The sequence below is a fragment of the Hippocampus bargibanti genome, linkage group LG04 (genome assembly GCF_051943395.1).
Source record: "Hippocampus bargibanti isolate YZ-2025 linkage group LG04, ASM5194339v1, whole genome shotgun sequence".
Lineage (NCBI taxonomy): Eukaryota > Metazoa > Chordata > Actinopteri > Syngnathiformes > Syngnathidae > Hippocampus > Hippocampus bargibanti.
In genome coordinates this window covers 11,430,452-11,452,904 of record NC_142737.1, presented here as the reverse complement: position 1 = coordinate 11,452,904, position 22,453 = coordinate 11,430,452, and the positions used below count along the sequence as shown (strand labels likewise).

The following is a 22,453-nucleotide window of genomic DNA, read 5'->3' as shown; positions in this document are numbered from 1 at the left end:
ACGTCGAAATAATAATAATAATAATAATAATAATTATTATTATTATTATTATTATTATTATTATTATTATTATTATTATTATTATTATTATTATTATTAGTCAGTAACACAGTACCATATTCACCTCTAAATGGTATAGAAAAAAGCCTATTTTTGAGAAACATTCGTTGTCGATGTAATGATAGGATTTCATTTTTGTTTTTGTTTTTTTTGTCATGACGAGGTAATTGTCGGGTTAGAAAATTGTCACCTCACGAGAATAATTCATCCATTTTCAACACTGCTTATCCAGAATAGAGACACAGCTGAACACAGACTACACCCTGAACTGGTCGCAAGTCAGTCACAGGGCACATATAGAGACAAACGATCATTCTCTTTCTCAATTCAACTCAACTACGCTCAACTGTATTTATAGAAGACTGTGGAATATTTCTGTACGCAGACATTGAAAGAACAGTTAAGTGCATGTAATGAGTCTGACTGTACTCATTCCTAATCACGCCGAAGCTTAAGTTTCATTGGTACACTTTGTCCTGACAGATGAAGCTATTTTTATATTTTGTCTTGAAGATGCAATGTGTGCGTGTGTGTAGGAGGAGGCTGTTTGTGTTTGTGTGTGCGAGGGCGGCTGCGATGTGATGGTTCCCCCCAGGCTTTTTGTCAGACTTTCGACACACATTAATATCAAGGGGCTCTTCCAACGCCATGACACGTACCCATGTTGGGATGAGAAAACAAAACATGCCGAGAACTCCCAGCATTCCACACCGAGCGATTCCAAGGAGACAGCGAGGATGGGCAGACACAACAACAGTAGCAACACACACACGCACACATACACAAACACATTTAAAAATATCAATTTATATCTGTTATGAAATAAGTGATTACTTTTAGGTGGGGGGTTGTCATCTGAAGTGAGTCATAAAGCACTGCTTTAGCCAAGACTAATAAAGTTAAAAAAAAAAAATAAACAGTCTATTGTTATCTCTCCAAAATTGAATACTGAATTGTTATCATATTTTGCAATCAATTACCTTCAAACTTTTATCATGTGTTTTGAAAGACCTTTTATGATTTATTTTACATGATCTTAATCAATTTGTGTGTAATGTAACAGTTGACGAGCAACGACAAATCACGGCTCAGCTTGTGAGTGTCACGTGACCACACTTAGGTGAACCGTGATTGGTTGTTACCTGAGAAAATATGATGTCATTTCCAGGCGACAGCAAGCTTCAAAATGGTCGCCACCAAAAATGGATGAAAAATGGGTGGGTTTTAGTAGTTAACCTAAACTATTTTCCACAAATATTCATAAAAATACCCATGTTTTGACTAGCGTGAAGACCAGAACATATTATAGGGATGTAACAAAATTTTTCAATAATTCACCACACATTTTCTAATACCACATTAAAGTGCATTTAAATAGCTTTCAAATGATGTATAGATTTTTGTTCTATGACAAATAATAAGGCAATAATGGAATTTTTAATTTTCGAAATATGAGGGGGTTTTCTGCCTGTAATTACATAGTTAAAACAATGAATATCTGTGACAGAGTTCTTTATAACAGTTTAAACTATCCTAACGTTCTTAATTTTTAGCATATCTTAACCAGTAAGGTACCATTGGAAAGCTTTTGAAATTGAAAACAAGAACAGAAAACACAAGAAAAGATTTAAAGTATAAATTAGCAAATATCAGGAGAGAAAATTGCGAGCTTTAGAAACATATATGCTAATGCTTCTTCTTGCTTGAAACTTGGAAGTTATGGAGAAAAATATATATTCTACCACTTCTATGATTTATATAAATACACCTTCCTCACCTTTATAAACTGTAGTGTTAGCAAAAAGAGCGTAAACTTCAATCAAATTTTCCCCCGTTTCCCGTTGTCGTATTCCGAAATTTCAAGAACCAGCATGCAGGGAAACGTGTCATACGTCATCATAAACTCCATAGCTTGGAAAATCCCACGAAAAACTATTACGTACTCAAATATGCAATGACATACGCGCTCGGTTCACTGTACAGAAACAATCGCGTTTGAATATAGGTCACTATAGCGTACCTATATAATAGTTTACAGAAAATGTTTGAGTACACCTCCCCTTAAAAAACGTTTTTAGGAATAAAACATATGCTTCATTCTTGATGAACAAACCAGTATAGTAGTTCATTTGAATGTATAATAGCATACTTCGGGATTACTAATGCTGTACATTACGTATTCATCAATTCAAAATTTGAAAAAGTGCCATCTCCTGGCTGACAATGGGTGGTTCACAGACGGATGCGCACCTCGAGTTTTTTTCACGTGACCATATAAGGAAAGAGGAAGTCATAAAAATTGTGGAGGGAAGGACAAAACAACGGGGCTTTTTTTAACGACCAGGAGAACATAGGCGGAATATATTAATGGAATATATGCTGTTTCACATTCATTATTCCCGTGTAGTGTCCATTTTGTGTGGCCTAGGGATGCAAAATTTGTTAATCATTACACATGCACGCACGCACGCACACACATACACACACACACCCCCACGCACACACACACGCATACACACACGCTGACAGCTCTATTTCTCCTTGGTTCACAAAGGCACGCGTTCGTTTATAAAGGCTGCACACCAGCCCAACAGAGGTTAAACTGAGCACAGCGCAGCCTTCTTCACTCACACTTCCCGACACACACATACACACACACATTCTCTTTCTACTGGGATATGAACACCTTCATCCTCGCCTGTCTCCTCTTTTTCGGTAAGTCAACTGCCCGCTCGTGTAGGGACGAGGAAAGTGTGTGAAGGAGTAAAAATGCCAAAGTACAGGACTCGTCTGGCAAGGAGGAAGGAGTTTTTGCATGTATGACAGCACCGCTATTGAATGGCAAATTGGCTCATGCAGATCACGTGTTTTCTTATTGTCACGTGACAAATAACCATTATCTAAATACGTGGCAAGAAATTGTGTGTTTCTTAAAAAGTGCCAGTAATCTGTTCTAGACTGTTTCGTTTATTATGAGGAAGCAGACAGAACCATCTTCAAATGTGTCTACCTATATACTACTTATATACATACATCTTTATAAAGTAGCTTATAGTATAAGCTACTTTGATTTTCAACCACTGTGCCGCGGCACACGAGTGTGCCGTGAGAGATCGTCAGGTGTGCCGTGAGAAACGATCCAATGCCCCTTTTTCAAATGTAAAATTTTACCAACATTTATTAATTTTCTGCCAATATTATGTCATTATCGTGTGTCCGTGCTGAAAAGACTTGGAGGGTAGTATAATATTCGTCCGTGTGGCAACACCTCATTGTTTGCCTTGTTCCTGTGCCGCAAAAAAAAAATCCAATGTAAAAAAAATGGTTGGCCCTGGTTCAAAAATGTTGAAAAACATTTTATTTACTGTATAAGCCGTATACAGTAAATAAAATGTAATATTATTAATATTATTTTTAGTAGAGTGTATATAAATATACATATTGGATGTATGTTTGATGTATTTGTATTTACTACTTCTTCTAAAGGGAGTCGATGGCTGCTGACAGTAATGGCGAGACCTGTTATGGCTCAATATTACTTCACATTTAAGGCGTATAAGGCGCAGGGTTATCTTTTGAAGAAAATGAAGGCTTTTGGGTGCGCCTTATACACCGAAAAATATGCTATATGTTTGTATATGTATATGTCTGACTTACTTGTCCATACTTGTGTTTTCAGTACTTTTCAGTGTTCTGGCCGCTCGGGGATCTGAGGCATCGTCATCTGGGGAACTTGGCATTGTGACTGTGGGCTTGGCCTCAGGGGAGGGCCTCCAGGTTCTGCAAGATGATGCTGAGGGTGACGTGGAATTTGAGGAACTCGCCAGTATGTTTTGTTTTTTTTAATTCACGTAAAAAAAGTGCTTTATTTTAAAGAAAAAGGATATTTTTGTACAGGCATTCATTGCCAATTAAAGGACAACCGACGCCTTCGGACAAGTTGTGTCCATAATTTGTGAAATCACTTCAAATGACTTCTACTTAGCGTATTTTACAAAGATTCCGCGGTATATAGCTATATTCTACATTTTAAGACTCACGCTGAATATTCAGGAAGTCTTGTTTTCGAGTTGACGACGACCCCCACGTGACGTCACGTTTGTAACGCCCAAGAAAGCGACACACAATGCATTTTGCGGTACTTTGTTTGGTCTGAAAACTTCGTGTTGATGGCAAAATTAGAAGGAAAACACATAAATAATGCGATGGTGAATCGTTGTGTGTTGCACCAAGACAACAATTTCATATTGGCTGACACAAATCCCCAGCAGACAAATCAGCCCATTTCCAACGGAGCTTGGGCGCATCTTGTGCATTTTCTGGGACGCTACATTGGAGTCCTGATGGCTCGAATTGATACGCAAGTACTTCTTTAATTGATTGCAAACATTTCTGCTTTCCTCTTCAGAACTATTTGAATGATATTCATAACTGGATGAGTAAGTAACAAGAAAGCATCTTTTCCGAATCTGAAGCCATTGTTTTGGTTCTCGAGCTGGGAAAGATGTCTTGGCATGACATTACGAACAAGGGGGCGGGACCTTCTGAAACTGGCCATTTCCGGTTTCATTTTGTAGTTTTGGGACATTTTAACTCATTTTTATTGGTGTTTTGCATTTGACTAAAAATATCAGCCTGCGTGTTTTGGGTATTTTAGATGCTATAAAACAAAAAAATAGTGTCGGTTGTCCTTTAAATTCTGGCACAGCTGGTCTAATGCAATTTTGATCGATTTGATTGACGGCTGGGCAGATCTAAAGGGAACAACTTTGATTGGCCGTCATTTGAATTCAACTAAGCCCTCTCCCACAGCAGTGCTGAAACAAAAAAATGCTCGGAAACCAAAAAATTGTGTCGGTTGTCCTTTAAGTGTCCTTGAGAGTTTTGAAAGGCGCTTAAAAATTAATTTTATTATTATTATTATTATTATTATTATTATTATTATTATTATTATTAGATGAATAGATAAATGACAAATTGCATGTCGAGGATACTCATCCATAAACTGTACGTCGCACATTTCAATTGTTGCTCTATGTTAACCATTCAAAATATCCATAATGAAAAGCAGCACTTGGCTCATAAATGAATTGCGATGAAGAGGAAATGCATCCATCGCTTTTTTTCTTCTTCCAGGTGAATTCCTAAGAGATGACAGGAAGAAGAAAAAAGGCAAAGGCAAGAAGAAGAACAAGCAGAAGAACAGGAGCACCACGGCGTTCAACCCCGAGCATTCTTTCTCCACTCAAGGCCACACCTCCGCCATGGAGCCAACCGAGGACCCCTGTACCTCCACTCACATTGGCTACTGCATCCACGGCTATTGCAAACGCATGGAGGGCCTGCAAGAGCCCGTCTGCATGTGAGTCCACAGACAAGTTCTTAAACCCATCCAGTGACATTTTTTTGCCTATGCTGAATAATTGTAAAAATTTTACAGCTGCATGAAGGGCTACAATGGCGAGCGCTGTGGAATCCAAACGTTGGGGACCACCGGGAGCGAATCTGAGCGCACCATCAACATCGAGTCGGTCCAAATGGCCACGGTTATCACTGCCATCGTTCTGTCCTTAATCAGCTTCACTGCCGTCATCCTCATGGCCTGCGCACAGTGAGTACAGCAATTTTCATTCAAAAAAAGTGCTTCATGTGAGGTTAAAAAAGGAATTCTGAAAAATATGAAGTTCCTACACCATGAAGACACACGGCGAGTCAATGCAGTGATTTTAAATTTAGTCAGAAGGTCTGCTGCCAAGTTCTGAAGTAATAGTTTTCTGTTCATTTGTCCAAAATATTGAATTGGATTGGATTAGCCTTTATTAATCTCGCAGTGGAGAAATTTACATTCCACAGCAGCAAAGTGATGAAAGGAAGAGAAAAGGAAAGGAAGAAGTAAAAAAGCAAAGTACAGGAGGTGCAGTAAAGGCAGACACTCTTTATCGTTGTATTACACAATGTGTACACAATGTGTACACAATACACTGTCTGTAAAATAAGAATCTGTTTTAAATTAAATTAAAAACTTGCGGCGCCATTTCGAAGTCAGACAATAAAAACCAAAATAACAAACATAACACAAAATACCCTCTTTGTTGTATGAAGCAGTACTAGATGAAAGAGCAGAGGATCAAAGCTTCCTTTTCACCGGTGGATCAGCGACTTCATGGTGAAATGTGCACGTCTGCTACTAGCAGAAGCTGTCGCATCCATTGACGAAAAGAGATTGTCTCACATCTCCTGTCCCACGTAAATCAGCTTCAATTCTAAGCCGCGACATAGGCATCGGCACTCTCTGCCATATATTTACAATAAATAAAGAAAATGAGCCAACAGTACAAAATGTCCTAAAAGAAAATTTTATTTAAAATATATATATTTTAAATGACAGTGCCAATGATTATAAACCATAGGGATGATCCGATCAACTTTTTTTTCGGAGTCACTCATCATCGATTTTGAAGAGCATAATTTGCTTACAAAGGACTTTCCTCCATTATTTGCGTTAAAGTATGTCCACATGGCTCCTTCTCATGTTATCTAGCAGTTGATTTAGGGTGAGAAAACGGGATGTGTGTTGTTGTGTCAAAGGGTTCTATTTATGTATTTATTTATGTATGTATTATTCATTCATTCATTCAAGCATTAATTAATTAATTAATTCATTCATTCATTCATCCATTTCTTTCTTTATTTATTTATGTATTTGTTTTTTTGTGTGTGTTTTAGTGCTAAATCTGGGTAATTTTTATTTGGTTCGCCTTACGAATGTCACTGAGTAGAAGCTATTGTGTGATTTATTTTTCCCCTCCCAAAAGTATATACTTAACTAAATACTATACTATATACTTGCTATATACTTGCCAGACAATGCACAAAAATGTGTCCACTCCAGTGCCAGGGTTTTTGTCATTTTCACTCCAATTGTAGGACCCACAGAATATTGAGCTTTAGGACTAACATAAACATTCAATTCAGCATATGAAAATTTATACTCTCTTATTTCATCACAAAAAAAAGCGTTAATCCCTAAATTATATTGTTTTGGAGTGATCTGAGCGGCTGTACAAAAGGCAAATGCTGCCCCTCGTGGGAGGGAAAAACATTGCTGACCAGCACTTTATCGGCAAAGCAAGAAAAAGTAAAACCTGAACAAATTTGGGAATGTCGCTTCATGTCATGCTTTTCAATTCCGGAATAAATTTGGGAATGGCAGTGAATAAGATAATTTATATCGCTGCAACTGTATTATGACTTTTTACGGAACACTTTGATCAGATTGAACCATCTTTAGTTCACAAGAATGAAAATGCTAAATGAGGAAGCGTATTCTCTGCTCTGTGATGAAATTCAGGCATTGCATTGAGTGCCCAATAAAGAGCCAAGCGACATCGGGTGACTTGTCGGAAATCATGCCCTGATTCTCTGTCATTTACGTCAGATTAAAAACACCCAAACAACCAAGCCAAATGAGCAAGCACATCCTGTGAGTTGCCATGTAAATATGCCGACACATCAGAAAGCACACAACACACCCAAGCGCACCTCTGCGATACAGGCGCCGGCGCAAGAAAGGACCGTCCGTGACAGCTCACCTGCAATCCTCTCTTCAATATGTAACCAAATATCTTCAAAGCTGGGCCAAAGTCCATCACGTTGGATGTTATGACTCAATTGATACTATATTGATTGGAATGCATGAGACAAAAGATGAAAACATCACGAGAAGGGCGCCGCGTCACAAAAGTAGGTGAAGATGATTGTAAAACTAAAGTGGAGCAATCCCGATTTGTAATGTCAATTTATTGTACTAGTTGAATCGATAGGGCCTATACATATTCTGAATTTAATAATAATAATAATAATAATAATAATCATCATCATCATCATCATAATAATAGTAATAATTTGATTGGATTTGGTTTTATTAGTCTTGCATTGGCGAGCGATAGGGCCTATACATTTAATAATAATAATAATTGTTACAATGCATTTCACAATATATTTTATAATAATATAATGTATTTACAATCGGCTTTCCAAAAAAAAAAACATTCGGCAGATGAGCAGATTGACTGCATATTAAAGATTTGGAGATATATAAAAAAATATATATTTATATATTATACAGTACTTTGAAAAATATATATATATATTTATATATCATACTTGGAAAAAAATATATATTTATATATTTTATTTGGAAATTTCTATATATTTATATATTGTGTTTTGAAAACCTTTTCTATATGTACTATATATTATATTTTACCAAAAATATCTATTTATATCTTATACAGTATTTGGAAAAAAAATATATTCATATATTATACTTGGAAAAATCTACAAATTTATACATTATATTTGGATTTTATATATATATATATATATATATATATATATATATATATATATATATATATATATATATATATATATATATATATATATATATATATATATATATATATATATATATATATATATATCAATAGGGCCTATCCATATGTTGCATTTACTTCATCATAATAATAACAATAATAGATTTTCTATTTCTATTTCTATTTTCTATTTTATAATAATATAATACATTTATAAGCGGCTTTCAAAACATTTTCTTTATGTTTCTTTATGTTGAGCAGCTTGACTGCATATTGACGATTTGAAGAGATATAAAAAATATATATATTTATATATTATATTTGGAAAAATATACATATTTATATATTATATTTCAAAATGTTAATATATTTATACATTATATTGGAAAACCTTTATATATTTATGGTATATTTGGAAATGTATATATATTTATATATCAATAGGGCTCTGCATTTAATAATACTAATAATTATTATAAATGTTATAATATAATGTATTTATAAGCTGCTATCAATTTATTTATTTATTTTTTTTGGCAGTTGAGCAGCTTGACTGCATATTGAAGATTTGGAGAAATATAAAAATATATATATTTATTATAATTGGGAAAAATATATTTATATATTATAATTGGACTTTTTTTGTCTATATATTATACTGTATTTGGAAAAAAATATATTTATATGTTATTCCTTTTCACGAGACCAGACTAAAATAGGCAATTAATTGAAAAATGTATTCACAATTCTTTTTCAAAGCCTTGTTTGATTAAAAACTGTCCGAATATTCAACCATTTAGCCTTTAAACAGCCAAGTATCTCAGATTTCTGCAGTCCTCCATCAAAGCTGTCTTTTTATCTTTTTATAATATAACATTTGCAAACATTGTTCAATATTTTTGCCAAATTTGTGACATGTTACAAACCAAACTAGCGACTGAATCTGAATGTCCCCCATGTTCTATCTAAATGGTTTTAAATTCCAGGTACTGTACAAACTATGCTCACCCTTTCCCCATACCTTTTGATTGAAGTTTTTTTAGTTTTTAAATCTTTTTTTTTAATCAACCTCACAATACGCTTTTTAATATCAATTTCCTTCCTTTGCTTGTTTAAAAACAGTGTCAATATGTGATTTGTTTGTTTTACAGCAAATATATGACAGGCCTCAGTTTTAATCTGTTTGCTTACGTGCTGTGTTCTGTAGTTACAGGTCGCATAAAAACATCCTGGCGTCCTACCTGGGCAGCTGGTCGGAGCAGCAGATGTTGCAGAAACCTGTCAGTGATGTTGTGGTGTGACAGAGAGAGAGAAAGAATTGGGAAAAGGTAAATTGTGAAACATGTTTGAAACTCGCTCACAGCAGTTTTTTTTCCTCACAGGAAATAACAAACGTGTACACATCTGTTTGCGGTATTCTTCCGAATTCCATCTGATAAAAAACCCCAAAACAAGCCCGCAAGTGTGCTGGTGGTGCATGAATTTTCTTGTCAAGTGTGGTGTTGGTCTCTCATGAGCCAAACAATGAAGTTAAAAAAAAAGCCTTAAAACTACACACAACATACCTTATTCTATGTATAATAAATGTGCTATTGTATTCTAATGAAAGAAATACACTGCATTGTATCATAAAGTCACTTTATTTACATTTGTGATGGTCATTGATGGCTTGATGGAATGGCGTTGGAGGTCGAAGGTCAAAGGGAATTGCTGTTTGGAAAGAGAGGCGCATTACATGAGGACTGTAATTAAAGAAATAAACTGTGCTGTAAAATAAAGTTTTATTTACCTTTTTGATGGTCGTTGATGGCTTATGGAAAGAGAGTCACCTTCCATAAGGACTGTTGGTAACTTAACCTCTGGTGCTGTTCGGTCGTGTGCTTCCGCCGAAGATCACTCCGCCAGCCGTGGTGGGTGTGTATTATGAAAATAGTGCTTATTATAAGGTTTAATTTTTTTTTTGACGTTTGTAAGACGAAAAGTTTGTAAGTTAAGGTGTTTGTAAGTTGAGGTCTCACTGTATATTTCAGATTTTTGTGAGCCAGTGTAAAAAAACTGTATTTGTTTAATAATTCACATGAAACGCAATGTGCATAAATTAAATAATATTTTACAATGTTTTGTCTCCCCGCAGCCACCATCAATTCCTCACAGATGACCCGGAGCTGAGAACTGAATTAATGCTTCATTAGATGCAATGCAAACGGTCCATAATTTCTTAGTATTTTAATTTATTTAGTGTCATTATTTATCCGTCAGAGTGTGCATGTGTTGATTTATTATTATTATTATTATTATTATTACGACTACAAAAGTGTCTGTATGCGGGAATGTTGAGCATTCACTTGATTGACATCATTATTTTTATTTATTGCTATGCTTTTGTGATAGGTCAGCTGTCATCATCTTTCTACTGGGAGCCAAAAAAAAGATGACATTTAAACAATAAAGTCTCTCAGTTTTACTTGGGTCTGACTTTTGTTTGTTGGAATGCCTTTTGTCACTCACACACACACACCTACACGTTTTTGCTGCATGGTGGAGACTGTGTGTGCGAAAGAATTGCCCCGTGGGAACCCAATTTCAAACATGAAAAAAATACATTCGGGCAACTCTTAAAAATTACTTGGGTCTGACTTTTGTGTTTGTTGGAATGCGCTTTGTCACTGTCACACACACACACGTTTTTGCTGCAAGGTGGGGACGATGTGTGAAAGATTTGCCCCGTGGGAACCCAATTTCTAACATGAAAAAAATATATTTCGGAAAGTTATAAAACTACTTGGGTCTGATTTTTGTGTTTCTTGGAATGCTTTTTGTCATTCTCACACACATGCCTACACATTTTTGCAACACGGTGGGGATGATGTGGGTGAAAGATTTGCCCCGTGGGAACGCAATTTCAAACATGATAAAAATACATGTAGGAAACTCATAAAAATTACGTGGGTCTGACTTTTGTGTTTGTTGGAATGCCTTTTGTCACTCACTCTCACACACACACACAGACGCACACACAGAAAGTGCAGCTCATCCATCACAGTTTCATGTGTGTGTATGTGTGTGTGCGTGCGTGAATGCGTGTGTATGATGCCGGCGGCATAGGTGGTAGTTGAAGTGACTTTCATCCACTTGATAAAATAGGTTCGAATGGGTGCGGTGAGAGTGGGCCTTTGAGCTATTGTGTGTGTCGTCATGGTGACCAGGTAAACACAGCAGCTCTGGCTGGTCAATCAGAGACCTTTCATTGTGAGTTCATATAAAGGACATCTGGAATTTCCAGGGTGTGGTTTCACTTTTATCTCAGTCATTCACCTTTTTTATGGAAGTGGCACAAGATTTTCCGTCATATAATCAGACGTTATGTTGGTTGTCAGTCAGTTTGTAGGCAGCTTTGAAGTTTGCCTCTTGTGTCATGTTTAACAACAGAGATGCACAATAGCCTTCATTTCATTTGATTATACGGTATTTGGGATTTATTTGAAGAAAAATGTCAGTTGTAGTTTATATTAGGAGGTGATTTTAGAAAGAAAGATGTCATGCGTGTTGCTACGATTTCCTTCCTTTAACCTTGATGGTTTTGTTATTTAGTTTGAAAAACAAGCTTGTTGTTGATCATCAAGATTTGGGATATTCACAGAATAACACAGAATCATAATATTTTATAATATTTTAAATCTGGAAGCGGTGAGGTCCTGCTCTCGAGGGAGTTTCTAAACAAAGCATTGAAAAGTCGCTGAGTTATTACTTTTTCTTTTTAAAAAAATACCATATACAGTAAAGTCTCGTTATATCGATATTCAAGGGAGTCCGAAAAAATATCGATATAACCGGGAATATCGATACAGTAAAGTCTCGTTATATCGATATCGGATATATCGACAGTCCCGGTTATATCGATACTATTTTCATTTCCCTTGCACATTTCTAGTCTTTTTATGTATAATTAGTACCGTTTAGTACGATACCTGGTTATTACGATAATCCGGTTATTACGGTGCTCCTTTTCATCCCCCGCCGGTCATTTTTGTTGTTTATATCGATATATCGGTCACGCCATTGGTCGACTTGGTCACCTGTCTTGGTTACGTGAGCAGCTCTCCCGAGCAGGCGCCATTTTCAGACGGCAGCTCGTGTGTATCAGACGGCTCCTCGTGTGTCTTCAACAATGGCGAAACGAAAGAATTGTGATCTCGGAACGAAGCACAGGGCAATCATGGCAGTTGAGGAGAATCCAACTCGGAGCAAATCCTCTATTGCCAAGGAATTTAACGTGCCACAAAATACTTTATCGACATGGTTGAAGAGTAAGGATAAAATAAAGACGGCATACGAAGCGCTGAACTTCGGACCTGGCTCAAAGAGGATGAGAAAGGCGGCACACCCTGATGTTGAGGACGCGGTGGATACCTGGATGAGGCAAGCGAGGAACCAGAACGTCCCGGTATCAGGAGCGATGCTGCAGACCAAGGCTGAAGCGCTTGCAAAACAATTGGGCCATGACGACTTTAAATGCTCCAAAGGCTGGTTAAATCGCTACAAGGAACGAAAGGTACAGCAAGTCCTGAAGAATGAATGAATGACTCTGTATCTTTGTGTTGTCGTACATGTTTGTTTTTCCCAAGACGGCGGCCCGTGAACATGTGACTCCCCTCTCCTGGCAAATTTGCGTTTTCATGTTTCATGTTTACTGTACTGTATTACTGTATGTTTGTTAAAGTCATTATAAGTGCCTTGCATGCTGGGTCCGAGAGGACATTACATAATGTCATCTGTGCTGTATGTAATTCATATTAGCATACAGTACTGTATTTGACAATAAAGATGACTGTTTTTTTGACTTTGGAAGGATCTGAAGCTACGCAAGATCACTGGAGAGGCCAAGAAAGTGGATCAAAACCAAGTTGACGACTGGCACAATGGCAGACTGCAAGAGCTGCTGAGGGATTACCACCCGGACAACATATACAACGCTGACGAAACTGGTTTGTTTTACAAGCTGCAGCCAGAGAAATCCTATGTCTACAAGGATGAGGATTGCCGCGGGGGTAAACGTTCAGAAGAAAGACTTACAATCATGCCGTGCGCTAACATGACGGGTACCGATAAATTACAACTTATTGTTATCGGGAAATCAAAAAAACCAAGGTGCTTCAGTGGCGTGAAGAGTTTGCCGGTCACCTACAAAGCAAACAAAAACGCTTGGATGACATCAGACATTTTTAGTGAATGGTTGCAAAGCTGGGATAAAAAGCTCAGGCGTGAGAACAGAAAAATATGCTTGGTCATCGACAACTGTCCAGCGCATCCCAATCCAGACAGCTATGACCTTCGATGCATCAGGGTGGTGTTTTTGCCACCCAACACCACAAGCCATACGCAGCCCATGGACCAGGGTATTATCCAAAATCTAAAAGTCCACTACAGAATAATTTTTTTACAGGAGATCGTGAAAGCGATGGAAAAGGGGAAAGAGCTGCACTGGACTGTTTTGGATGCCATCAGAGCAATTTCCAAAGCGTGGAGCACGGTGTCCGAAAACACCATCAAGAACTGCTTCCGTCACTGCAAATTTGAAAATCCAGGGTGCAGTGAGGAAACATCTGCAGCTAACGAAGAGGATGACGACAACATTCCTCTTGCAGTGTTGGCTGAAAAGCTAAAAGTCGCCGACATTGCATCGTATGTCGCAGTCGACAAAGACATTGCGACATTCCCAAGCTCATCAGATGCGGATATCGCAGCGGAGGTCAAAGCCAAGTATGCCACAGGAGATTCCCGTGATGATGATGCTGATGACGATTAAGAAGAACCGACTGAATGCACACCTTTTGCAACTTCGACAAAAGCGTTGCAAGGGGTTGCGGACACGCGATCTTTCTTTGAATCCGTAGAAAATGCATCCGGTTTTTTAGAAACGTTAAACAAGATGGAAGTGTTCATATTAAAATATAAAAATGGGAAGCAGAAGATTGATGACTTTTTTAAATAGCTTACATACATACTAATTGCAGTGTTATGTACATGTACTGTTACATGAATGCAAGCGTTTTTTGCAACAATGTTTGTTGTTTTGTCTGCTGAAGCGTCATGATTTTGAAAATGACTGTACATTCCATACTGTGCATTAAAGGGCAACCAACATCACTTTTTGTGTTTCTTGACTGACATCAGAAAAAGGTTTTATAGCATCTACAATACCCAAAACACGCAGTGTAATAAAACACCAAATCCAAACAATGGCTTTCTTGTTAAAACATCCATTCATGGATATGATTCAAATACAGAAGAGAAAGAGTAAAGCATACATGTTTGCAATCGATTTAAGATTTACTGTATACTGTATCATATGGAGCCTGGGGGCCATCTACTGGCGGCTTCAGGATACAACACGGTTCTCAGTCAAAAAGCTGTTGTAACGTCACAGCTGCGCGCCGGCATTCTATTCAGGCACTCTCGAACGTCACGTAAGTTATGTACTCTCGAACGTCACGTAAGTTATGTAAACGTTGCAGTTTTGGTTTTTCATCCATGTACAGTATTTAATTGTGTTGCATCCAGATATCTTTATTGTTTGCAACAATCACTGTTTTTCATATGATTGTACATGCTGGCGTTCGTGGCTTCGTGTGAATAGAACTTGACGATTTAGCATTGGTTGGTTGCATTTTTGAAAGGAAATAGTCATGAAAAAGTGTAAAGACGTTTTTATTTTATGCACAACTTTATTTTTCACTTCACTACTGTACAAAAAACATGTTAGATACGCAATCCATGAACCCAATGATGAAATTACATGACATAACAAACATGCCGCATTTACGCACCCCCCCCCCCAGGATCGGATATATCGATAGTCCCGGTTATATCGATATTTTTCGGATTCCCTTGGGTATCGATATAACGAGACTTTACTGTATATCCGACCCTGTTTGCATGTCATTTTCTCCGTGCGTGCATAGAAATAGTATCGATATAACCGGGACTATCGATATATCCGATATCGATATAACGAGACTTTACTGTATATGTATATGCCTTATATTTGGAACATTTTTATATATTTATATATTTAGGTATTATATTTGGGAAAGTGGTATATTTGTATATCGTATTTGGAAGAATTATATATATTTATGTATTTTTTTTGAAACATTATATTTATATGTTATATTTGGAAAAAATATATTTATATATTATATTTTCAAAACATATATATATATATATTTATATATTACATTTTGACAAAAAATATATTTCCATAATACATTTAAAAAATATATACATGAATATATTATATTTTGAAAAAATAGATATGTATATATTAGGTATTATATTTGGGAAAGTGGTATATTTCTATATCGTATTTGGAAGAATTATATATATTTATGTATTTTTTTTGAAACATTATATTTATATGTTATATTTGGAAAAAATATATTTATATATTATATTTTCAAAACATATATATATATTTATATATTACATTTTGACAAAAAATATATTTCCATAATACATTTAAAAAATATATACATGAATATATTATATTTTGAAAAAATAGATATGTACATGTATATATTTTATTTGGAAAAAATACATATTTACAGTATTATATATGGAAAAATTGTATATATTTATGTGACGGGTGTCACAACAGTGACTGTCTTCATCTCCACGATGCTGCCGTATTAATGAAGAGGAGACGCGTGGATGTGTCTTTTTATTTCTTTTATTTCTGCAACACAGTATGGCAGAAGGGATGGGTGAAGTCGCATGGGTTTCGTCTTGTGATTAACCTGAATCTCCTCGAGATTGTTCTCAAATGCAAAACATTGTAGATAACAAAACAGAATTAACAATGTGTGATCGTATAGTGGTTATTTACAGAAAAAGAGAATACAACACAAGTTCACTGTTATTGACAAGATGTCCCTGAACGCATCATGGGCGGAGACTCGGCAGAACACGCGGTGCGCTTGTAATGGCTGGCGCACAGTTCAACCCGCCACGGACACTCACGGGCAAATGAAACACGACACAAGAAACTAAATATTGTTCAATAAAAACGAAATGAAACAATTATTACCTGCAACACAGTATGGCAGAAGGGATGGGTGAAGTCGCATGGGTTTCGTCTTGTGATTAACTGCGATAGAAAAGCACATGTGCTCCAAAGTTCCACTCGACAAAACGTGAAGTAAATAATGACACAAAAAGTAATCTGGACTCGAAATGAATAAGGGAACTAATTAGATAACACTAGACAGTACAAAAGGGCAAACAAAATAAGATATTGTCATGAAAATGCGCGCTAATCGAGACCAACAGAAAATTGCGACTCACCCTGAATCTCCTCGAGATTGTTCTGGAAACTATGGGCGGGACATAGTGCCACACTGTGCGCCGTTGCGTCACTTCCTTCATAATTTAATAATCTAAGTGCACAACTCCGTTACATTTATACATATATTTAAAAAATGTTATATATTTATACATTCTGTTTGGAAAAAAGTTTATATATTTCTATATCATATTTGGAAAAAATATATATATTTATATACTATATTTGGAAACCATATATACACACATTATATATACACACTATATATACACACACAATATATATATATAATTCATTGAAGATGTGTCTTATATATGTAAAAAGTTTCAAAAGACACCTTATATACCGGAATATATGGTAATACAATATCATAAATTTATCTTATCCCATTGTTATGGTAATAAATGCTAACTACCTTCGCATGATACACAATTTTTGTGGTGTCACCAAAAACTGACTTCTACTCAAGTGTCTCATCTAATTTTGAACAAACATTTGGTTCTTGTCATTTTGAAACAGATTTCTTACGAACCATGCTTTCAGACCTCTGTACTGTCATCTCAGTACAAGCTTCGGCTGTCTTTTTCCTGTGCGGTGCAGACCTCACAGATCTTGAGAACATCAGGTTGTGACAGTTCACATGATGTTGAGCTAACCACTCGACTACCGGGCTGCCTGTTCTCACAATCCAGTATGAGTTGCACTACTTCACCATCAATAGTGACTCCATAAAGAGTAAAAATTGCAAGTATTCTGAAAATGTTACATCAAGGGTGTCAAACTTATTTTTCGCCACTGGCCATATTGTAGTTACGGTTTCCTCTCAAAGGCCGTTATGAATTTGGGGAAGCTATTAGAATATTCGTTAGCTGCCTTTATGCTAGCATAATTATGTGTGCAAATGTTCCCCTCATTTTTGTGGAATTGTAACATATACAGCTATCTAGCTATTTACTATCTAGCTGGCTCGCTATATATCTATTAGCTATATAAGTGTTCGTCCTCTTTAGCAAGAGATGACCATCTTCACTGGAATGGGGAGTGGTGAAGATGACTTGCGCGTGAGTTTGATTAAAGTAAAAAGTAAAGTGATTAGCTATATAGCTATCTATTTATTAGATAAGTAATAGCTACTTATCTAATTTGTAACAGTTAATTTTTCTAGCTAATTTGTAACAGATAATAAGGAGACAGAATGAACTTAACACAACTAGCTCTCTAGCTAGCTATATATTAGCCAGCTAGCTTTCTATCTATTTGAGTTACTTCTAGGCATGTGGCTGCCACTGCTCACCCACAGAAAAACTTAGCCTGTGACTGTAAAGTGTCCTTGAGAGTTTTGAAAGGCGCTTTTAAACAAAATGTATTATTATTATTATTATTATTATTATTATTATTATTATTATTATTATTATTATTTCATTCCCTCCACATACTACATACAGAGGGCACGATAAATTGATGAATAACTAGTTTTCAAATCAAATTAAATCAAAAAATCAAAAAAAATTAAAAATTAATTACTGTTATTGTGGTTTAGATAGGACAATTCGAAATTTTGGTTCGGACTTTAGCAAGCATCATGGCACTTGACATGCTTGATTTACATTCACGGGCTGAATAAAATAATGTGACGGGCCAGATCTGGCCCCTGGGCCTTGATTTTGACACCAGTGTGTGACATGTATAAATACAGTAAAGTCTCGTTATATCGATATCGGTTATATCGATAGTACTGCTTATTACTATTTGATACTATTTCTATGAATGCAAGGAGAAAATTTACATGCCGCAAGATCGGATATATCGATAGTCCGGTTATATCGATACTTTTTTCCGACTCCCGAGAATATCGATATAACGAGACTTTACAGTATAATGAATCCATTGCTCCGATACCGCCCATGTGTAAGAAAACTTTTTTCGTTTCAACTTTATTGAAATGGAACAAAATATATCCTGAAGAAAGGATTACATTCAATTTTCATTTGTGGTTTTTCTGATCCATTCAAGTTGCTCCATTGAGAGGAATGTTGAGACTCCGGGGGGCTTCGTCTGGCCACAAGACCTGGGTCCGAACGAAATAATCCCCATGAGTGTCCCTTTGCACACCAGTGGCCCTCCCGAGTCTCCCTGAAGACAAAACACGATGAGATTTGGACATCTCAATGATTCGAGGACACAATTACAAATCTGCCACTTACGTTGCAGGTGTCCGTCACCTTTTCCCCATTCGAACCGGCACATATCATGCCTGCAGTGATGACCGGATTTTGGTCATAATACTCGGCAGAATTGCATTTCTTTCTGTCGATGACCGTCACATCAACAGACATGAGGACGTTGGACATCTTGTTCTCGTCACTCGTTCTGCCCCACCCGGCCACCATACAGCGGCTACCAGCCTTTGGGTCTTTGGCCTTAGGGGGCAGCTTCAAACACTTCACCGTCTTGGTTTTCTTCACAGTTTTGTCCAGCTGGAAATTTTATACATTGAAAATATGTTTGAATTTTTGTGCTTCAAAATTAAGCAGGCGGGACTCAGCAAAGGGCCCGCTTGAGGTTCTCACCCAAGATTTTTTATTCTTATTATTATTATTGAATGCAAATATCATATATCTTTGCTCTTTTATGCCAATGGCATATTGTGACAAGCCAAATAGTTTCATATTTTTTGACTACATGGCGGTAATCGAAAGTTTTGAGTAAAGTAAAACAAAATCAAGATTATTTCTGTTTTGTTTCTTCACTCAGCGTTGACTAAACGTCACTATAAAAATATACAGTATACATCTATACAATACATACGATGGATAGATAGATAGATAGATAGATAGATAGATAGATAGATAGATAGATAGATAGATAGATAGATAGATAGATAGATAGATAGATAGATAGATAGATAGATAGATAGATAGATAGATAGATAGATAGATAGATAGATAGATAGATAGATAGATAGATAGATAGATAGGTGGCAAGGTAGCTAGATAGATAGTGAGATAGCTATCTCGCTAGCTAGCGAGATAGCTCGCTAGATAGCTAGTGAGATAGCTAGATAGTAAGCTAGATAGCTAGATAGCTAGTGAGATAGCTAGATATCTAGATAGATAGCTAGTGAGATATCTAGATAGCAAGTGAGATAGCCAGATAGCTAGCCAGATAGCTAGCAAGATCGCTAGCTAGCGATTTCACTAGCTATCTCGCTAGATCGATCGATCGATCTCAATATTTCTTTCGTGAAACTATGCACGTGGCATAGTTTCAAGAAAAAAAAAACATTTATCACTTGTGATGGTCAAAGAGCGAATTCTGTGGGGAATGTACTTCACCTTGAGCAACATAAGGTCGTTGACCTTTCTCGTTCGATCGTAGCGGGGATGAGGAACTTTTCTTTTGACGTTTCTTATTTGGCGGGATGCCTCTTTACGTTGGTCAATGGCGTGCACACCAAGCAACACTCTCTTTGTACTGTATGCAAAGGAAATTTTGGAAACGGGAAGGTCAAATCACATGAAGCCTGTGATTGGCTGGCAATCAATTCAAGGTGTACCCTGCCGACTGCTTCAAGTGACGCCTTGTGATTGTGGTGATTTTTTTAAATGTTATGAAAACAATGTACAGCTGTAATCAAAAGTAACAATTAATAGTGTGGATACAATATATTACATGTACACTAAAAATAGTCATGATAATAATAATAATAATGATAATAATAATAATAATAATAATAATCTGAATCATCTTTATTATAATAATAATAATAATAAATATTGAATGCTATTTTTGATAATAATAATAATAATAATAATAATAAATATTGAATGATATTTTTGAAATTAACAATAATTGTCATTTTGTTTCTTCTCACATTTTTGGGGAAAATGCATGATAAGCTATTACTCATATGAAATCATCAACGACAGACTTACTCATTACAGTGGGCAGCAGTGAGAACCCATTGAGGATAGATGAGAACTGCCCCACAGTATGGATTATTTTTTACAAGCAGCGCCATGTAAGGCAACGAGTGGGGCTTGACTTCTTTTCCGCCAATAATCTCACTTGCATCACCTGTAAAAATCAAAGTCAAAGTCAGCTTTATTGTCAAATATGCTAATATGCATGACATACAACACAGATTAAATTAATGTCCTCTCGGATCCAGCGTGCAAGGCACTTATAATGTGGCTAAAAAAGACAGACAATTGACAACAGACAATACATGTAATTTCTGAATGTAAAGTGAGATAGTGTCAGATGTAAAGTGACATAGTGTAGTAATGCAAAAACAAACAAAAAAAAAGTTGAAGTGAGGTCTTGCAGCTAAAAAAAACGAGAAAAAAATAGAGTTCAGGATGATAGAACAGCATGTAGCGTGTACTCAGTTTGGTGAGTGTGGCAGTGGGAAGGGGCAGGGAAAAATCACAACACAATAATAATAATAATAATAATAATAAATCACAAAGGGTTTCCTCACCTGGCGCAACCATGAGGAGAGCCACTGCAGAAAGAAAGCCACTCAACAACATTTTGTTTGCCTTCTTGTTAGGCCTCTTTGGTTCACACCTTTTATACTCTCGTTGGGGATTCAAAGACAGCAAGAAAAAAAAGCCACATCCTTGATCTCGGTTTGTGACAATTGCTGCGTGGATGATGAAAAAATATCTTGAGCAGCGTGTGAGGAGTTAAAAATAAATAAATATAATAATTACATTGATTATGTCAGAGTATTTCCCTTTTAATTCTCTGGTTCATGTTTTACATTGATTTAGTTCCAAAACAGCCTCATTTGCATTTATTCATTCATTCATTTTCCAAGCTGCTTATCCTCGCATTATACCACACAGGTTATCATCCTTTGTAAATGAGATTTTATTTGCACTTATTTTTTAGAACTGATCATTTTTTCTGTAATCTCCATCATGGGACTTGTATTGTTTTCATTGGGCTCCAATTAAAAAATGTGACCTCTGTGCTCCACACAATGACAAACCCAACCAGATATGCCATTAACAAAAAAAAATATTTTACAAAAATAACAAATGACAAGTATAGTACTATTTTTTTAATTAACGCTATCTTTCAAAGGAAGTCTTCACGAGTGTTGTTCTTGTGGTTTTCTCACCAATGAGTGAGACATACCTTCCTCTTGAGGTCGTAAATTCAAAGAAGAGGTACCTTTAAAATTCCATTCAGTGGTAAACTGTTAATTTTCCTCCCAATTCGTAACACCGATTCTCTTCCCACCTTCAAATCGCATCTCAAAACCCACCTATTTAAAATAGCATTTTCTGTGTAGCTTTATCTCTTGTTTCTATTTATAATTGGATTTTATTTATTATTGTATCTATTTTTTTCTATGCTTGTCTGTGACTGTAAAGTGTCCTTGAGGGTTTTGAAAGGCACTTGAAAATAAAATGTATTAGTATAGTTTTTGCTTTTTTGAATGTTGCTGTGCCGATGACCATTTTGTGTTTGGGAGCCTTTTAACTGAGCGAGTTGCTTGTTCTGTAGCCACAAAGGGACACAAGTCTTCTTGTGCCGGTCCCAAGCCCGGATAAATACAGAGGGTTGTGTCAGGAAGGGCATCCGACGTAAAAGCTTGGCCAAAACAAACATGCGAATCAAACCGCTAAAGATGTATGACACTGATTTGCTGTGGCGACCC

At 36.3% G+C, this 22,453-nt stretch overlaps 2 protein-coding genes and 1 long non-coding RNA gene across 3 annotated transcripts; 1 reads left to right on the top strand and 2 right to left on the bottom strand.

Moving 5' to 3' along the window:
• Positions 1–2,502: 2,502 nt before the first annotated feature.
• On the top strand, positions 2,503–10,911 carry areg (amphiregulin). Its single transcript, XM_088995462.1, has 6 exons — positions 2,503–2,775; positions 3,740–3,886; positions 5,197–5,422; positions 5,501–5,671; positions 9,646–9,766; positions 10,573–10,911. Exons 1-5 carry the CDS (start codon positions 2,739–2,741, stop codon positions 9,737–9,739), a joined length of 675 nt encoding a protein of 224 aa, XP_088851588.1. The 5' UTR covers positions 2,503–2,738; the 3' UTR covers positions 9,740–9,766; positions 10,573–10,911.
• On the bottom strand, positions 2,925–5,190 carry LOC148898988 (uncharacterized). The gene is made up of 3 exons (XR_016114848.1): positions 5,055–5,190; positions 3,718–3,853; positions 2,925–3,347 (listed from the first exon to the last, which is right to left on the bottom strand). It is a non-coding gene; the product is annotated as an uncharacterized LOC148898988 (long non-coding RNA).
• A 7,781-nt stretch (positions 10,912–18,692) lies between the features above and the next one.
• On the bottom strand, positions 18,693–21,344 carry LOC148898986 (granzyme A-like). Its single transcript, XM_088995461.1, has 5 exons — positions 21,263–21,344; positions 20,715–20,856; positions 20,115–20,253; positions 18,984–19,256; positions 18,693–18,912 (listed from the first exon to the last, which is right to left on the bottom strand). Exons 1-5 carry the CDS (start codon positions 21,312–21,314, stop codon positions 18,757–18,759), a joined length of 762 nt encoding a protein of 253 aa, XP_088851587.1. The 5' UTR covers positions 21,315–21,344; the 3' UTR covers positions 18,693–18,756.
• Positions 21,345–22,453: the final 1,109 nt, after the last annotated feature.

Coding starts and splice junctions, on each gene's coding strand:
- areg (XM_088995462.1), top strand. CDS start 2,739: ATGAACACCTTCATCCTCGCCTGTCTCCTCTTTTTCG. Junction 3,887..5,196: donor GGAATTTGAGGAACTCGCCA/GTATGTTTTGTT, acceptor TTCTTCTTCCAG/GTGAATTCCTAAGAGATGAC. Junction 5,423..5,500: donor CTGCAAGAGCCCGTCTGCAT/GTGAGTCCACAG, acceptor AAAATTTTACAG/CTGCATGAAGGGCTACAATG.
- LOC148898986 (XM_088995461.1), bottom strand. CDS start 21,314: ATGTTGTTGAGTGGCTTTCTTTCTGCAGTGGCTCTCCTCATGGTTGCG. Junction 20,254..20,714: donor ACTGCTGCCCACTGTAATGA/GTAAGTCTGTCG, acceptor CTTTGCATACAG/TACAAAGAGAGTGTTGCTTG. Junction 19,257..20,114: donor ACGACCTTATGTTGCTCAAG/GTGAAGTACATT, acceptor TAAAATTTCCAG/CTGGACAAAACTGTGAAGAA.